We start from the raw sequence: 18385 nt of genomic DNA on the forward strand, positions 1-18385 counted from the left end.
AGCATGAAAAACCTGACCTCCGGGAAATCCCTCATCCTCACCGGTATCATCGTTGTCATCATCAACAACATCGTCAACATCATCATCATCATCATCATCGACACAAAAATATATATTGTGTAAAGTGAAGGACTGATTTTTCTCCCCTTTTGCAGTGGCCAACCAGAGAATATATTGAATCTAGAAAGAGCTTCCATTTACGAGGTAAAACTCCTTGCACATGACACTAGTTAAGGCTGTGCAGTCAACAATGTTATATAATCTGTTCTTGCCAGTAACAAATCATCTGCCGCATGTTAAAACGGCAAAGTCAGAGTTCACCACCATAAAGAAAAGTACATCTCGGATAGGCTGTACTTTTAACAGATGAGAATGTGTGATGAATACCGTGGCCAGTTTCAGACACAAGATGCAGAGAGGCTTTGTAAATAAAGTGTGTCAGAAGAAACGACGAGTAATTATTATTTCGTACTGGATGGTGATGTGGTGTTATGGTGTGTGTTTGGTGATTTCATCAAAATCAGTGTGAAAGTGTCACAGTATATACAATAGCTGTAAAACTACAATGGCCAACAACTACAACTAGCCACATTTCAATTAGCTTACAAGTAAAGGCTATCTTTATATGTATAAATAAAAAAAATCAGATCATGTCTTTTTTCAAGCAGTAATATTCGTGAGTTCAAGCGGGATTAGGACATGAGTAGGTTGAGTCTTACAATATTGTAAGGTTCCAATTTAACCTTTAGTATAACTAGCAACATGACTAGCAACAGTCATGACCTATGTATGGTAGTTTTCAAGCATGATCCAAGTACGTCATTAACTGTAACATAACCAGGATAATTCAATGTTGGTAACGGCATATAAACAATGTTATGTAGAAAAGATGTGTTAAACTGTATTTATGATCTGTGAATCTAAATACATACATGTGAAAGTCATTCGATTCTGGCCTTGAGCAAATACGAACATTATAATTTTGAGAGCAAACAAGCAAGATTTTTTTTTTTTGTGTCCGCATTTTCACGCTGTGGCGACTCCTAACGGGACAAGCCGAAAGGAAAAGAAGAAGAAGAAGAAGATTTTCCAAAGTCCATGTCTCATGTTAATAAAGTATTTTCATGTAGGAACGAGGATTTGCTATTATTTGAATTAACTCTTAGTACTGCATATGAAAAAAAAAATGGATTGTACAAACTGAAGTCAGGGGCAGTAAAGTCATCTTACCTTCCTGTAATGAGGAGGAAGAGGGTGAGGATGATGAGGAGGGTAAAGCCACCAACTGCAGCAGTAACGATGACCAAAACCTGACCTTGGTCAGAGGCCAGGTCTGATGCTAGAGGTGATATATTTTCGGTTAGGAAGAAATAAAGACGGAGCAGCAAAGTAAGACATATACGAACGAGACGGGTACAATAAAGATGCAGGTGAAGAGAAAAAATTGGATGCTGGGTAGGATGGCAGGGGAGGAAAGAAGAAGAAAGAAAACATAATCCAAAATACATATATGAAAACGAATCATAGATCTTCTCCTTGACTGCGCCAAAAATAGACCATGGCATTTCTCCATTGGGAGATATAGAGATGTTTGAACAGTTCTTTGTGATGCAAAAAGCCCTCCATCAGCCTTATTACTGGAATGATTCATAGGCTTGATTCTGTTTAATTAATATTATTCATTCATTAAATTGTGATTTAGTCCATAATCATTTGGTTAAATTGGACCCATTTGATATTCATAATTTTCCCCCTTTTTCGGTGTCTTGTCACGCAGCTAACATAGGCCAGATAATTGAAAGATGATTGGTATTGCCCGACTTATTTCGATCATATTTCATGCGTAATGAATACGAATTGCAGATCAGGGTGCTTGGCCCCCTGAGAAAGGTCCATGGTATTTTTTATTTTTTTTTACAGTAGCTGTGTGAGTGCATGTTAAACACAGATGTTTAAGATGTCAAAATCTGATTTGATGTGATCGAAAAACAACAATTTATTGCTAAAACCCATATTAGTTTCACAGTGGGAAAATTGAATTATGACACAGTGTCATGAGCGACTTGAACAGGTGTGCGTAGTCAACCCGGAGTCAAAGCTGAACATTTTTCATTGCTTGACAGCCACTCTAACCCCTCAGCCGGGCTGCCCTATTACGGCCATTACTGGCCACTCAGAGGGAGTTTAAGTGCCCACATCAGACTACTGTCACAGCTTCACATATTCTTCACGCCAATAAGGACGTGCCGGACTGACTGATGCAGATAATGAGGTGTATGCGTGAGAAGACAATGACATTCAGGTGAGGACAGAATGAAGAAGGAGGAAATAGGATGACGGCAGAGCGATAAAGCCAAATACGACTCAAAGAGAGAGGTGGATGTGACAAAGACTGATGGAAAAACAAAAGTATGAGTTGCTGACTGACAGGCTGACAGAGGCAGAGAGGGCGACAGGGGGCAAATCTGCTTTCACTTTCAGATAAAAGGCCAGGCAGTACAAAGGCTTGGCCAACCGCAGTATGATCCGCAGATAAAGCCCCGCACTGCAGCTTTGGATGGGAGAGAGCCACTGTGCCAAATCACCCCTCAACAATACCTGACCCCACATAAAAGGGCACCTGGACCCTTTGTATTTTATGATTAGAATTGCAATAAAGCTGTGGCATTGTCTCAAAAAGACACACAAATATTGATTTCAAATACACTAAACATCAAGGCTCTATTGTCACACACCTTTGGCCACTGTATTCTATTTGGTGGTCGACAAAACAGGGCATGCTGACATACATTTACAAGTTCTTAGTTTGCATGAGGAACTTTACAACGTAATTACACGTATCGATGTTAGTCTTTAGCTCGTTGTTGGTTCCAGTGTTGTGAAAACAGCTGCTCATTTACTACAACTGTATTTACTACTGTGCTATTGCGGGAGGCCAGCAGTGCAGGCAAAACTCGTTTTTCATCCAAACTGGAAGACACAAGAACACATACATGTCTACAAATGTCACAGATCCAGCAAAAAGATTACCTGGGGTCCATTTAAAATACTCAAACGTATCACCAATACAGCTTAACGGGACAAAAGGAAAGGTTGAGGGCTAACTGGGAGAGAGACAAAAGGTAACGAGACCAGGGAGGACTAATAAGGCAAATGTTAAATTTACATACAGGAGAAGTAAGAACGCAAAAGAAAAAGATTAACTTTAAAAATGCCAGCAGGGGACATTGTGAAGTTGTGAAATAAACCATTTTGAGTGGCAGCAAAAGGTGTAACTCAATGAGAACTCTTTTTAAAACACTGTATTAGGGGATCCAGAATGACCAAAACAAAATTTGTCCCATTAGAAGTTGAAACTTAACTTTTCCATGAGATGGATTTAATAAACCGTCTGATGTTTCAGGTTTGATAAGCGCTACCAAGGTGAGGAGCACTGGCTTTACACACAAACAAATACAGACCATTTCACAAAAAAACAGATTATTAAAAAATTTCAAGTGTGGTACCAATATGACAACTTACAATCTCCAGTAGTTTTGTATTCATATCTGGCTGCATAGGAGCTGTATCCAGATGGTGTGCGGGTACGGACACTGAAGACATACCAGGTGGCTGGTTTCAAGCCTGTGATGATCACACTAGGATCCTTTGTGGTTGTTGAAGAGTAACTCTGCTGCTCATGTTCCTAGGTTAGAAAGAAGATTAAAAAAACCCAATTGATCAAGGTTTTGTCAACAGAAGGCCTACCCATCGATGTTTTAGTGCTGTATTTCTCCACGGCTATTAATGTTCTACGAGCAGAAGTAGGAATCAAAAGATGTAGTTAAAAAAGACATTTTAATTTTTCAGTTAACATAATGAGCTCATTGAAATTCAGAATCCCTTGTGCATGAGATGTACAGGGACCTTTTTGAACGCTCGCTGGAGATACTGCATATGGTTCCTTTCTTGACAAAGGGTAAAATAAATTGGAGCCTCTTTACATGACTGAAAATTGTACTGTATATTGATAGACCAAAAAACAGGACCTTCTTTAGTAGCCAGCCAAAATATCTGTCTGATCCCAACTATTGAGTGTTTATTTTTTACTGGACTGGGACCAACACAGTACCTTCTCATAGTATTTGATCTCATAGTCGAGGATGGGCAACGTTGTTTCTTTGGGCTGCTGCCAGGAGAGAGCAATGCTGTTGGGAGAGGCCCAGTCCTTCTTTAGAGACCCCACCAGTGATGGACCTGGTTCAAGACAAGATATTTCTAAGAACTGTACCCTCAAATTCAATTCATAATGTGAACACAACAAGGTTCTACTTTACTGTCATGAAATGTTCAACAGCATTTTCCGGCATACCAATACGTCCTTGGCATTCTCGGTACTTGCATACACCTAATTCATGAACCAGTTTTAATTCTATTTGGACTGCAGTGTCTCCCTCTGTGTGGAGGTTTACTGGTTCTAAACCTGCTGTGGAAATACTGAAACAGGGACTAAAATAATCAGTGGAGAGATTCAAATTCACATTCTCAGCTCTCACATTATACACTTTTTTTTCGGCATGAGTAACATTATAAATATCCATTGCAGTTGGGCAATGGATAATGTTCGAGAAATACATGATCTACTTAGTAAAGCAATCAGCTAATTTAAGAACCAGAACATACCAAGCAAAGCTTTTTCACTGTAATTCTTTAGGTGCTACGAAGTTGGAGGAAAGCACCACATTAAGCAAATACTGCTATCGATGCCAGGGCAATCAAAACCCAACACCTCCATTCACAATTCTTGCACTTTGTTTTAAAAAATATGGGTCAGAACAACATGATTAAAATAGCACACTGCGCCCCCGAGAGCCTATATGATGAGCTTGCCATTTGTTGTTGACCAGATGAACCAACAGATTCCAGTCATTGGGATACTTTGATGGCCTTTCAAATACATTGAAATAAAAATGGTCCAAAATTGAGCGGTTGACGTTGGTGCAGGGACCCATATGTTTGATAACACCTGACCTCTTTGTCTGCAATCTGTATCACACATCCATGCACACACTCGATGAGAGTGCTGTACATCATAATAAGCTTTATAGTCCTTTCAATCTAGTGGGGAAACCATGTACATTCCTTTAGAATCCTGTTTAATCATTTAGTTCTAATTGAAAACAAGTGGAGGAAGATGCATCTTATTTTCTTGTACTAAATTTCATTTGCTTTGTTCAATGACTTTTTTTTTCTTTGCTGGGTAAATAATTGTGCTCAGCTCCCAAGAGAGGTCAGCAGATGTAGCTGCCCTGAGAGTCATTATTATATATTATGCATGGCGTTACAGAGCTGACTCATTATGTGGATATAAAAGGTGGTCCTGGTTTCCTCAAGGGCATTCGTTGCAAGTGAAAGATGACATGAGACACTGGGAAATTCTTTTATTTCTAGAGGAACATGAGAGTTTCTGTCAGGATTCCACAGTAATGCTGGTTATAATGGCAAGAAAGCTCTGAGTTCAAGGGGAAAATGAGGGATCATTACTGAATGTTTGAGGTTTTGATCAAGAGCTTGGGACCTGGGGTTTTGGGACAGGCTAAGACCAGAAGAGAACTGCAGGGCTCTGAGATTGTTAAACAGACGCCCAGAGACCCACTGCTGATGATCTGATCTTAAAGTGACCACCTTTGATTCTTTCATCCATCCATCCATCCATCCATCCATCTTTCCCTCCTAACTGGCCCCTTTTTACTTGGCTCTGTCCTCCTCAGTGCTCAATAAATGACTACACCCTAATTGAACACAGTTGATCTGAAATGAGATTCTTCACCAATTTAATTTCATGTTGCAAAAATTAGTAAGCGTCAAGAGAAGTCTAGTAAAGCTACCTTTAGATTAAAAAAAATACAAGTGACAAGATTTTAACCACAACTTTAATCATCATCCGAATTCAGAAATTTCTTGTGTTCACTGAGAAATGGATTAAATCTTAACTTTCAAATGGTGTAGACTCATTCCGTCGAGCACTGTACATACTTTTGACTTTTGATAACTTATATTTAACTTTAGTGACAAGACACAGACTTTAAATTAAACAAAAAGCTTAAAAAAACATAAATATTGACTTGTAAAATAACAAACACAATGCAAAATCTAAGAGAAAAGCATAACCTCAGACAGAACTGAAAACATTTCAGCAACATGAGAAGATTACCGGTGGAAGCTATTTTATGGTCAATAACATTCCTGCCAGCTAACTAAAAGCGTACCATGTATAAGAATAAGAAATGATGGAAACATTGTGATATAATTACATCTTTCTAGATGTTATCACTTGACAGAACATATCACATTTATTCCTCAGTGGGAAAAGTAAATTCCTCAAATCAGATCTAAACGTGTCTGGTGAATAACGAGGTTTAAGGTGGCGAGATGTTTGGTATGTCGAGATGGTATAAAGGCCCTGACAGAAAGCAATAAACAAACTATATGCCATATTCGTTCTGGTTCAGAGGTTCCAATTAGCTTGCACGGGCGAAATGCACACTTGCACCGACACTTAACTAAGCCCCTATTGATTGTTTAGCTGCCACTAAACAGCCTCCACATGGAAGTAAGGTCTCTTAATTGGTGCCAATAACTTGCCCACTGAATTAGTGGTTCACCTAAGTTTGACCTTTTCATAGAAACACTCAATGTCAGAATCGTATGCTTATGCTGATCAATAGTAATTCCTTTTGTGAAAAAAAAAAAAATAGGCAACTACTGAATTGTACATTAGTAACATCACAGTTTGAGAGCTAGCATTTTTCTCATTTTTTTTTTTTTTACAAAATAAATAAATTAGTAGACTAGCAAAATATGGACATAAAACATAACAGTAATTTGTACACATTAAAGGAAGACTCTCCCAAAATTTCATACATGCAATAAACCCTCCAATATGAAGTAATCTTATTATTACATTTATTTTGGACATTAATTGAAAAAAATTGAAAATAAAGAACATTTTTTAAATCCAAGCAAAATCTGGATGTGTGCCAGCTTTCACAGCCAAACACGGAAGAAATATCCTTGACTCCACCCCTGACGTCTCCGGTGCTTAGCATTAGAGGCCATTCGTTCTAGCTAAGCCAAGATGTTGACGTGTTGTGCAACTGAGAAAATGCACCCAAATTTCTCCTTCTTTAACCCCCATGGGGTTAACCTGACAGGATAAAGCTGTGGCTGTTACAGTTGAGGCTCGTTCACCAGCAGGGGAAATTTGCACGCATCTAATCATTACTGGTTATTAGCTTCTGAGTTGTAGCAACAACATACGATATGAAGGTGGCACAGCTGTTCAATGCCGGACTTCCGTGTGTGGAGTTTGCATGTTCTCCCCGTTTCTGCGTGTGTGTAAACGTGCCTCCTGCCCAGTGACAGCTGGGATAGGCTCCAGCATTCCTGCAACTATCGTGCAGCGAAGAAAATGGATGGATGGATATATACGTGCAAGCACACAACACTTCCCGGTTACCATTTACGGTGATGCACGCATGCAAACCACCTTACCCCCCTCCCCCCATCCCTGCCGCTGGTCGAAAGCGAGAAATGGAGTGCTTGAAAAGTACAATTTGAGGGAGGAAAAAAAAGTCTGGCCATGCCTGCTTGTATAATCTCTATATTGAAACCAACTACTCAAAAAAAGCACCAAATCTCCTCCCGACACATCGACTTCCGCCTGTGTCGATTCTGGGTCAAACGCTTGAACATTGTAGATTGTTATTTTTGTTTTGTTTGCTCAATAGCAGGAGTAGTAATAGCACGGAGCATCGACTCGCTGTTACACTCGCTTTGTTGGCGCTGACAACACAACACTTCCTGGTTTCTATTTACGGCCACCGCAGCCAGGCATTCACGAGAGGATGACTGCTTGAAAAGTACAATTTGAGGGGCGAAAAAAAGTATGGCCACGCTTGCTGTATAATCTCTATATGGAAAATAAACTCCTCAGAAGAGCATTGAATCTCCGCAGTCCATATAATAGGACTGTTATTGTTCATAGTTAGTTCCACGCCCCCTCTATAACAGTCAAGTGCTGGATGTGTGGATTCTGGCTCAAGTGCACAGGCTTGAACATTGTACATCATGCTATTTTTGTTTTGTTTGTTTGTAATTATTTTTGACAAAAAATGGACACAAAATGCCAGATAGTGGACGTTCTCTGTTCGGTGAAACGTATCCGCGAGCAATGGGGGATCAGAAAAGGAAGCACTGCCGGCGTGGCAAATGCTGATTGGCTGTGAGTTTTCCAGCCGGGCTCATTGGAATATCTGAGCGAGAGAGGAATTTCGATAATACGTTTCCAATTTAGAGATGTTTCTTGGTGAAGTCTGTGGATAAAGACCAACTGACACCAAAATATACATTTTAAAATAGGTATTGTTATCAAAACTACATATAATATTAATCACTTTGATGATAATACGAGTCCGAAAAAGTGACAGGTGAGCGTTTTATTAAAGCGCAAAGTTGCGAAAGTCTCACTCGACATCCCAGTGGTGGCCATATTGCCTGCGACATCATTTGCAGATGTCACACTGAGACAGTCACCATAGAAAACACGCTGTGCCACCTGCTATGGCAGATGAACAACAGTGATTTTCAGATTTTTCTGATGCTCCTTCTGAGACTAAAGCTCTTTTTGAAGAAGAGAACTTCTCACAAGCAAGTGAATTGATCGGGGCCATATTACCCTATCGTTTCGAGCCATATTAGACAATATACGGATCACTTCTAATTGACAACAGACTCCCCAACAGAGAGATTAGGAGGATAAGGAACCCAATCAAATATTCAAAATGATTGACCCACAACTATGTGATTTCCAAACCCTTTCACAAGTCTTGTGGATGTAGCGTACTCAGGAGGACCCATGCCGGGTAAAGTAAGTACGTCAGGGGTGCTCAGACACTGTTTGCCGGTGGGGGGGAGAGCTCCTTTCTCCTCTCTGCATGTGGCTGCCCACTTCCCCGCTGACCCACCTCTGCGTTGGCAGACCGGCTAATGGCAGGCCGCCGGTTAACAACCAGACTGCCTTCCTGGAACATTCGCTGGAAATAACATTTGTTCGATTTTGGTGACTATACGTACAGTATACTCTTTTGTTGTTGTTTTGTCTTGTATTGTATTGTGTGTGATTAAATTGTCTTAAACGCAATACAAGTGCTTTGTTATATTTTGTTGGTTTGAACAAGGGGATTCATTCTGAATTCACACGTAACATATGCTATAAACTGTGAGGAAATTAGTCCCCCCCAACTATCATTTTTTTTAATAGCTCTAAACACACCTACCTGTCATTTTTAACACACAAAGCTCTCGTCCTTTGCACCTGTGCAATCCGTTTTTTCTGACGAACCAGGTCTCTTAGAAATGTGTGAAGAGTGAATCCATCCTCCCGAGTGTTTGGGCAAAATCCAGCAATACAACGAGCCGGCATGTTGGCTAACACGCAACTATACCGGTAAAACAGGTATAAACACTTGAACCCACCACTGTAGGCGTCTGCATAAAACGGCACTTCCTGGTTCTTCTCCAACATAAATGCCTCGTGAGAATTTTCATTGTGGGAGATGAAAACAATCCAGATACGGCAACATTCTGACGTGCTGTGAACAAGCGGATAGGTCCATTCTGGGTGATCTTTTTTGGTTGACAACATACTAAAAATTATGTTTAAGGTGTCAGTGGCCCTTTAAGAAAAGTGTCAACATTAATCGCACACTATTAGGACCACCCAATACAGGTCACTTTCAAAATTCAACATACAGTGTGTTACTATTTACTTAATTTGTTCATGTTTATGTATGTATACATTTACTTATCTATTTTCAACTGTAATGCCATCGCAACTGTCCCACAGCTCATTAAACAGGTCAAACATATTCATGACATTACTCAAATTGTGGTCATTTAGTAAACTGTTATTCTTGAGCACAAAGTGAGACATATTGTTTTGTCAAATTTACATGCTGCAGTAATCGTCAGTCACATTCACACTTTTGTCTTCAGTTAACCGTAACATGCACATTTTCGGAACACGCGTCTTCCCCTGGCGCTGAAGTGTGTTCCAGAAGCAAGTGTGTGTGTGTTCACTGTGAAGGGTAAAATGCAAAGAATACATTTCGTGTGCATGTATGCATGTTCTTGACAGTCAAGGTATTTCTTGTCTTCTTCTTCTAAATTTACAGTACCAAAACGATAGACCTACAAAGCTGGCTATGAGTCAGACGAGTTTAAGAGAAATAAGATAATACGGTATATAATACAATATGTTGGAAGGTTTGTGACAAGGTAGAAATTTACAGGATATATGCGCTACCTGCTTCTGTACTCTGCAAAACAGATGAAACAAAGGACTTCTGCGGCTAGGGTAAATGGTGGAACCATAAAAGCAGGAGTCAGGAACAAAGAACCTGTTGGAACTTTAAACATCTACAATGTATTTTGTTTAACACAATATCACATCACAAAGCCACAAGAAAAAGATATCTGATGTTTAGGCTTTGTTTGTGTTTTTTCTGTATAAACTAAGGATATACATCTTTAAATTTGTCCACAGACAGTCATAAGAAAATTAAATTTCAACAAGTTCAGCTTCAAAGCACCACGCTGTGAACCTGTAATTATGCTCATTGTTGCAGCATACGCACAATACCCGCTAACCTCTTTTTCGGATTTGCTCACACAAAAGTGGGACCGTGGGAACGTTTGAGTCGGTGTCACCATCTAATACATGATTATTGCCAAATGTGGATATGAAAGTTTCACTTTGAGGCCGCCGTCTCTAACGATTGTGTATTATTAGAGTTGCAGCATGAAACCTGCCAGAGGACATCACTCCCTCAATGAGAGGCAGGAGCATCGGAAAGCCATTAGAAACAGCAGTCAATTACAATGCCCAATGGATAGATTTTGCAGTCAAGCATGGTTAAGCTCAACATAAACTAATCGGGAGTCTTTAAATGAGCTTGACCTGCATATGATTTTAATTAGCTTTCTTGCCCCAAAGGTTTCCATTAACGGTAAAAAAAAAAAAAGAATCAATAGTGCCTAAATTGATGCAGAGCCAGAGCTTAAACGATGTCCGAACACTTCATAGGATTCACTGTTGATAGAAAGAACCGGTGAGCAGAAGTGAGCACATCCCAATATAGGTATTGTTTTTTATAATGGACATATTGATAATATCTGTCTATCTCCTCTCAAGATGTCTGGTTTATGTTTGTCTTTGGGGCTGTCCCAAACGGCACTTTCATAGTTGATCTTTGCGGGTGAAAAGATGAGTGTATGTGTTTGTAGTAGGCTATCTTACAAAACTTCTGTGATTTAATGAAAACTAGTGAAATTTAATACTATTCATCTTACTTCTGGTGATGCTTCAGAAGCACTAGATCAAATAGGATTTGGAGTGCAAGAAAGTTGAAATGCTGGACATGAATAATTTGATTATCATATCAAAAGCTCAGACCTCTCACTACAGGACAGTTACCTCAACATTTCATATGATCCCATTGGACAATGCAAATCACTTCATGCAAGTACCATGTTTTTAGAATTTGCTCATGCGAATTTTGCGCAGCCTGGATCCTTCAGTGTCCCTACAAGGTGAATTAATCAACAACACTGAATAAAAGTAATCCAAGATTTGAAAGTAAAGCAGAACACATAAAAACACGTTGGTGTGGCATATAGGAAAAGAGGTGAGATTTAACACTACCCCCACAGGTCAAACCAAATTTTCATTTCTCTTGATTCATCCATGAAGGTCAAGCTTGTGCAAGCATTTTTGTCGATTGTCAGGAGTCAAGCAGTTCTTTCTCAGAATTTTTTTACCCCCTCTTATTGATCTCATCATGAAGTCATATTGTCATTAGATTACGCAGTGTGAAAACTGCAACCTAAAAACTTTTCTTGTGTCCTTCTCCTGCATTGTGGGGATCAACAACTTTAATTTTCAGATGTTTTTTTTTCCATTTTTTTTAAGGAGCTAAAAAAATGCTGACTCTTCGCACAATAGTTTAAGAGTATTTATAAAGCTCCGGAAATTACACCATTTTCATCACCTTCCTTCAAACAACTGATTGGTTTTAATAGTTATGTGACCTTGTAAAAATAACTAGATAAGTTGTTTTATGTTGTTATGGATAGGAACCAGAACATACTCTTAATAAATATGATAAAACATTTTTACTGACATTTATAATCATTCCATCCATCCATTTTCTTCACTGCTTATCCTCACAAGGGTCGCTTGAGCCTATCCCAGCTGTCAACGGGCAGGAGGTGGGTACACCCTGAACTGGTTGCCGGCCAATCACAGGGCACATAGAGAAAAACAGCCGCACTCACAATTTAGAGTGTCCAACAAATGTTGCATATTTTTGGGATGTGGGAGGAAACCGGAGTGCCCACGCAAGCACGGGGAGAACATGCATACTCTACATAGGCAGGTCCGGGATTGAACCTGGGACTTCAGAACTGTGAGGCCAACGCTTTCCAGCTGAGCCACCGTGCCCCCAGTTTATAATTATTGTATTCATATACCTGTATTTTGATTTCCTTGTAAACAGCATCATCTTTGTTTGACATTTTTCAATGATTAAAATGATTGTTCATGTCATCTTATATTGCAATGTGATCACGCAAACCTGATACTTACCCAGGTTTAACTCCTGGCTCAATGATGCACGGTCTCTGGCTGACATGGAATTAAAATATTCGAACTACTCACACTTCACAATTCCACTCCCTTTGTGTATTCCTGGGTGCCACAGTGGGCGACTGGTTAGCACATCTGCCTCATATTTATAAGCACCTGGGTTCAAACACAGCCTGTCCTGTCTGGATTTAGACCATTCTCCCCACGCCTGTGTGGGTTTTCTCTGGGTCCTCCTGTTTTCTCCCATGTCCCAAAAATGGTAGGCTCATTGAAGACTCTAAATCCCCCATAGGTGCAAATGGTTCCTTCTTTATGTTACTTGTGATTGGCTTGCGATATCAGTTCAGGATGTACATCATCTCTCGCCCGGGAGTGGGGAGGTGGGGTAGGCTCTGCGACCCTAGTGAGGACAAGTGTTACTGCAAATGGATGGATGGATGGATGTGCAGTCCTGCCCCCCAGCCAAAACAAAAACTCCATTGTTTTTCTCGACAAAATAATTTAGACATTTGACTTAGTTTGCTCAGATATTGACTTGAGCAGTCTTATTTCTACGTGAATATCGTTCTCAATGGAACAAGTGACTAATGCTACTGATGCAAATGTTCCAAGAACCACTGATTCTGACAACAATACTATGACACAATGGCTCTGCTATCGCATGCAATCCACAAGAAAATAACTGGCTGTGACCCCGGTGACGTTGCTGAGCCGTCAAGTGCATCGAAACTGGGACAGTTTCTTGTACTTTTGCACACCAGCAGTCCCCTCCTGCTGTGGTGGCTGTCTCTGGGTTGACCATGGCGGGAAGCTCCTTACATTACTTTGACCTAGCAGATGGTCACCACAGCAGCCACCTAAACATTTGATTATACAGTATGTAGTGTTAACGTGCTGTGTACAGGAGGTTTACAGGTAACACAATCAATACATTTGGGAACCCATATTAGAAGAAAAGAAATTGGGGGATTTTCTGGTAAATATGTACCATGGTCAACACCACATGATTTAAGGACAATCTTTAAGAAAGACTATAAGGCAACATTGACTTTGTAATGTCTTTGACTTGAAAATCCTGAATGCAACAGCTCTTTTCAGATAAAGTCTACCAGCGGGGCTCTTGGAGACTCAAGGGTCTTTCTTGTTTTTAATAAGGTCCCAGTTCACCGCAGATCTCTCTTGTTCCCACTTAATGGGGATGTGGAGAAGAAATGACATGTGGGAAAGGCCAATAAAGTGTGCCAATACGAGCCCACTGTGATCAATACTCATTTGTCTTCCAACTCTCTTTCTCCAAAAGTAATTAATAGGAACAAAAGCGTTTGGCTAATGACAGCTGACTCTTTCCTGATTGTTCAAGTTTATATTGTCATGCCACCGCTTGACATGTTGGCACGGTTTTTGTTGAGCTTGCTCTTGTAGAAGGAGGAAATTAAAATGCTATAGTCATCAAGCAAAAGTACTTGTATGAATACACATGAATGGATTTGTTTCAGGATGATAAACTGGACATTATTGAAGTATTTTACCATATTCATAAAAATACAATTACATTTGAGTAACTAGTCTGGGGAGTTATAAAAAATTAAGACATGTTGACCGTGATTGGACACCATGGTTGTAATCGGACTCAACATATTTTCTCTTTCCAAATTCACTGAAAATGTGTTTGCCTCAGACCATCACACGAATCAAGGTGTATCATTAAAATTAGCAGTCAAGCAAATGAGATATGGGGAAAACCATAATCCATTAATACCTTTATTTCAATTGGAAATGGTTGACATTACCTCGTATTACCTTTGGAATTCTCTCTCATGCAATTTAAATAGCTCCAAACAGTATTACATTTCTTTTTGAAACACCAAGTATCAAACTAACTTTCTTATGGAAAGGAGACAAGAACCACTGCAGTGAAGATTACATACGGTATAATAAGAGCAGCCTCCTATAGACGCCATTGCTGACTTGCAGCAGCAGAAAACACAGCAGGCAGAGAAGCAATGCGTTCCTGTGGAGCTTATTTCCAACAGGGCAATCTGCACACTGCCCTGCTGTCAAAGACCTCCTTTCCTGGTTGAAATAGTAACTGCTATGTACAATTGAGGAGATGCAGTATAATATCATGGATTCAAGTACATTTTTTCTTCTGGAATAAAACTTCATGCTGGTGCAGGGTCCACCCTTTTACAAGGCAGAAAAAGCCTAAAGGCTCAGTCACACCATGTCTGGTCAACGTCCTCTGAACATTTCAATCGTTATATTTTTCACCGTTCTCAAACGCGGATGACACATCTGGCGTGTGATTAACGTGTGTATAATGTATGACTTGACGTGTGTCTAATGCACGTAAAGCGTGTCTAATGCACGAAAAGCGTGTAACAGCGACCAAATAAGATACCCCTAAAAACCATTAGCGTGTGCAAACACGTCATTGTTGCGCGACGAGCGATTTGTCAACGTAAGACGAGCGTGTTGAGCTTGTGACCAATGGGTGAATAACGACAGAAAAGCATTTTGCTGGCGTGCAATTTTTACAGTGGAACCGGCACTAAAACGTTGGAAAGTTCATAGTCACTTCAGTTCTTGTCGTGAGTTAGAACAGTGAGCATCGTGCCGCCGAGAAGAAAAAAAGTTAGGGCGCGGACTTCAGCAACTAGCGCTGCTAGTAAGAAAGCTAAGCCTCTTTCATCACGAGCAATGTGTTTGGAGGAAAAACAACAGCAGGAGGAAGAGCACGTCCGCGAAGTCACGCACCATGTGACACCCCCTGGGGACCCTAAACGCCTTGCAAACCCCAGTGAGGACGGTCCAACAAAGAGACAAAAGAAGCAGAGAAAGGATTGCAGGATCCTGGACCGGGCTGTTGAGGATAGTCTGGTGGAGTTTTTCCGTGAAAACGAACTGCTGCTTTCTGGATCTTCCATAGTAGGTGCTCTCTACTGTAGCTTAATATTAAATGGACCTTGCTTACAAAGCATCGGTTTATATACCCATATGCATGGAAGTTTGGGAAACGCTCGAATGACGCTCAGTGGACACCAAACGACGTCCGTTTCACTTTGGTTACACGCTGTGTGCGCTAGGGGATTGTTCAGTGGTCGTTGACAGGTCGCCAGTGAGTCGTTCACTGCAAAGCAAACGATTAAGTAACAACCAAGTAAAGCTAGAGTTACGACTGACTAACGATAGCCAAACGCGTACAACACTCGGCGAACCTTAGTAAAACGTTCCACAGACGATCTTGAACGTTCTGCAGCGTTTAAAATTAAACGTTGATGAACGCTGGTCTTGGTAAGAACTTTTGTGCATGTTCAAAACTTTTTTTTCCGGACCGGCGTTCTCCGCCGATTCCCAGCGATCATTGACGTTCACTAGCATTCAAACAACGCTCTTCTGGAGCTATCCCGGCGACCATGGGCGACTACCAACGTTTCCTCAAACGCTATAGAACGCTGACCAGAACGTCATGGTGTGACGGGGCCATAAGCAGAGTTTCATAAGCTACTGGATAAAACACAGTTTCACCAAACACTTGTTGTGTGTTTCGGCTTGTCCCACAGCAAGTCACTTATGTGATTTGAGATTTTTTTGCACCAGATCGATTCATCACACAACAACCCTTCCACCAGCTGAGCCGCTTATCCCCACAAGGGTCATGAGAGTGGTGGAGCCTACTCCAGCTATCTCCTGGCAGGGGGCAGGGTACAGTCCGAACTGGTTATCAGCCAATCGCAGGGCATTTAGAAACAAACAACAATTCACACTCACAATTATACATAAGGGCAATTTAGAGTCTCCAATTAATGTTGCATGTTTTTGGTGCCTGGGAGGAAACCGGAGTGCCCGGAGAAAACCCACGTATGCACGGCGAGAACATGCAAGTTCCACACAGGCGGGGCTGGGATTTGAACCCCGGTCTTCAGAAATATGAGTCTCACCAATCGGCCGTATAACAGCCTTTTTTTTTTTTTAATTCAGACTTGGATAAAAGTGGCTGGATACCAGGGCACAACATGAAAGGCAGCAGCATGTACCACTTACTACACTACCAGTGCATTTCGAGTTTAGTACCAAAATAACTGATCCTAAACAACACTTTTATATACATACATTTTTTTATACACAAAATAGTGTATATAGTGCACAGAGCAAAACACTACATTACTCTGGTTGATTGAAATCGAGGAATATAAAAACAGCCTAAAAACACTAACGGTAGTTGTCCTCTTTTGCTGTCGATTATTGACTCTGCCACCTAAACCTTCATTTTTGTCCTCATTGCAGTGTCATCAACGCACATTGTGTTGAGCGAACCTGAACTGTGCACTTGATAGTCACATAAAATCACAAAAAGACAGAATAAGGCTTTTAAAGGAAGGCTGAATATAATTCCATAATTGTTAAAAAATGAATTTAGACAAAAAATCTGTGAGATCTGATTGTGTCTTCGTTAGCTGTTGAAATGCACACAACGAGAGGCGTGTTTAAGTCCAAGTGACAGCCATTATGAATGGTTTGATAAAGAGAAGCTAATGCAGCTTCAATTAGTAGCGACAAAAGTCCCGTTGCAGCTGATTTATCTAACTTTCACTAGACAATGGGTTAAATTCTTGGAAGGAAATTCAACCCAAAGATTGAAGAGGGAACTGAGGTGGGTGTTGAGACAGTGAAACTTCAGAGAACATCCGTCAGCTGTGCAGAACAATGAATCCAATCACTCTGCATTAATGAGCCAATGCTTAAAATAGTTCCTGCTGTTAGGTGAAGTCAGGGGAAATTATCTTTGCAGGGGGGAGCCTACTGATAAAAGTCTCGGCATAAATCATTTTGTGGGGTAGAAACAGCTAATCTCCTTTCTTTCATAACTCTCCACCTGTTCAGAACACTGCTGAATAGCAATCCTGTGGGGGGGCGGGGGGGCAGGTACTCTTTATGCTGACTGGTGAAACACTAGGTCCAAGGAGCTGAACATACTGTATATATTTGACCACACAGGATACAACTTGCGCAAAATCCACTGTTGCAACCCTCCAGTAATGTTTCAAACTGAGAAAAAAAAACATGACAGAAAAGAGGTCAATGCTAACTGTCCTTTATCTTGTATAAAATGCCTTGTAATAGATTTCTCTCTGTTGATTAATAGATAACCCTTTTTTGTCCGTAAAAGTTTGTGCCAATTGTTTGACTTTGCTCTTTGCTCACCTAATCTGATAAGACAAATGATAATCAGTTGGGTATTTGTGTGTTGCAACCTGAATTTTAATAAACATTAAGCAGACCAACATAGATAAGGGCCTTCCTCCTAGGCACAGCTGTTGTAGTTCATCCACTTTCACTCTTCTTCCAGACTCTCTTGGCTTCTCAAGTCAAGCCAAGCATTAATATGAACTTGCTGATCTCAAACTCGTGATACAGTTTTACATGGACACACACAATGAGTCAAACGACTAACTCCATTGCTGTAATTTTTTCGAACTAAAAAACGAAGTATGCGTACATGTGTGCACAGATGTGTATTATCAACAGGTCATCTACACATGCGAAAAGGTGCTGAAGGGCAGAAAGTGGGTAGGGGGCAACAGATGCCCCAGGTCAAATACGTTCCCATGGGGTGAGCAGGTAAACAGACCTGCCAACATGTACAGCGAGCCAACACCTGCTAACATATCACAGTTGCATATATTCATTACATTGGCA

The 18385-nt window shown here is 40.5% G+C and overlaps 1 protein-coding gene across 1 annotated transcript in view; it reads right to left on the reverse strand.

Moving 5' to 3' along the window:
* Positions 1–18385, reverse strand: part of LOC133512288 (ephrin type-A receptor 6-like) — an 83333-nt gene that overhangs the window by 23943 nt on the left and 41005 nt on the right. Inside the window, exons 4-6 of the mRNA XM_061841765.1 lie at positions 4112–4236; positions 3523–3685; positions 1231–1339 (exon numbers count right to left, since the gene is read on the reverse strand). Of these exons, the coding sequence (XP_061697749.1) occupies positions 1231–1339; positions 3523–3685; positions 4112–4236 (397 nt within the window). The remainder of the gene's footprint in view (positions 1–1230; positions 1340–3522; positions 3686–4111; positions 4237–18385) is intronic.

The sequence above is a fragment of the Syngnathoides biaculeatus genome, chromosome 14, assembly GCF_019802595.1.
Source record: "Syngnathoides biaculeatus isolate LvHL_M chromosome 14, ASM1980259v1, whole genome shotgun sequence".
Classification (NCBI taxonomy): Eukaryota; Metazoa; Chordata; class Actinopteri; order Syngnathiformes; family Syngnathidae; genus Syngnathoides; species Syngnathoides biaculeatus.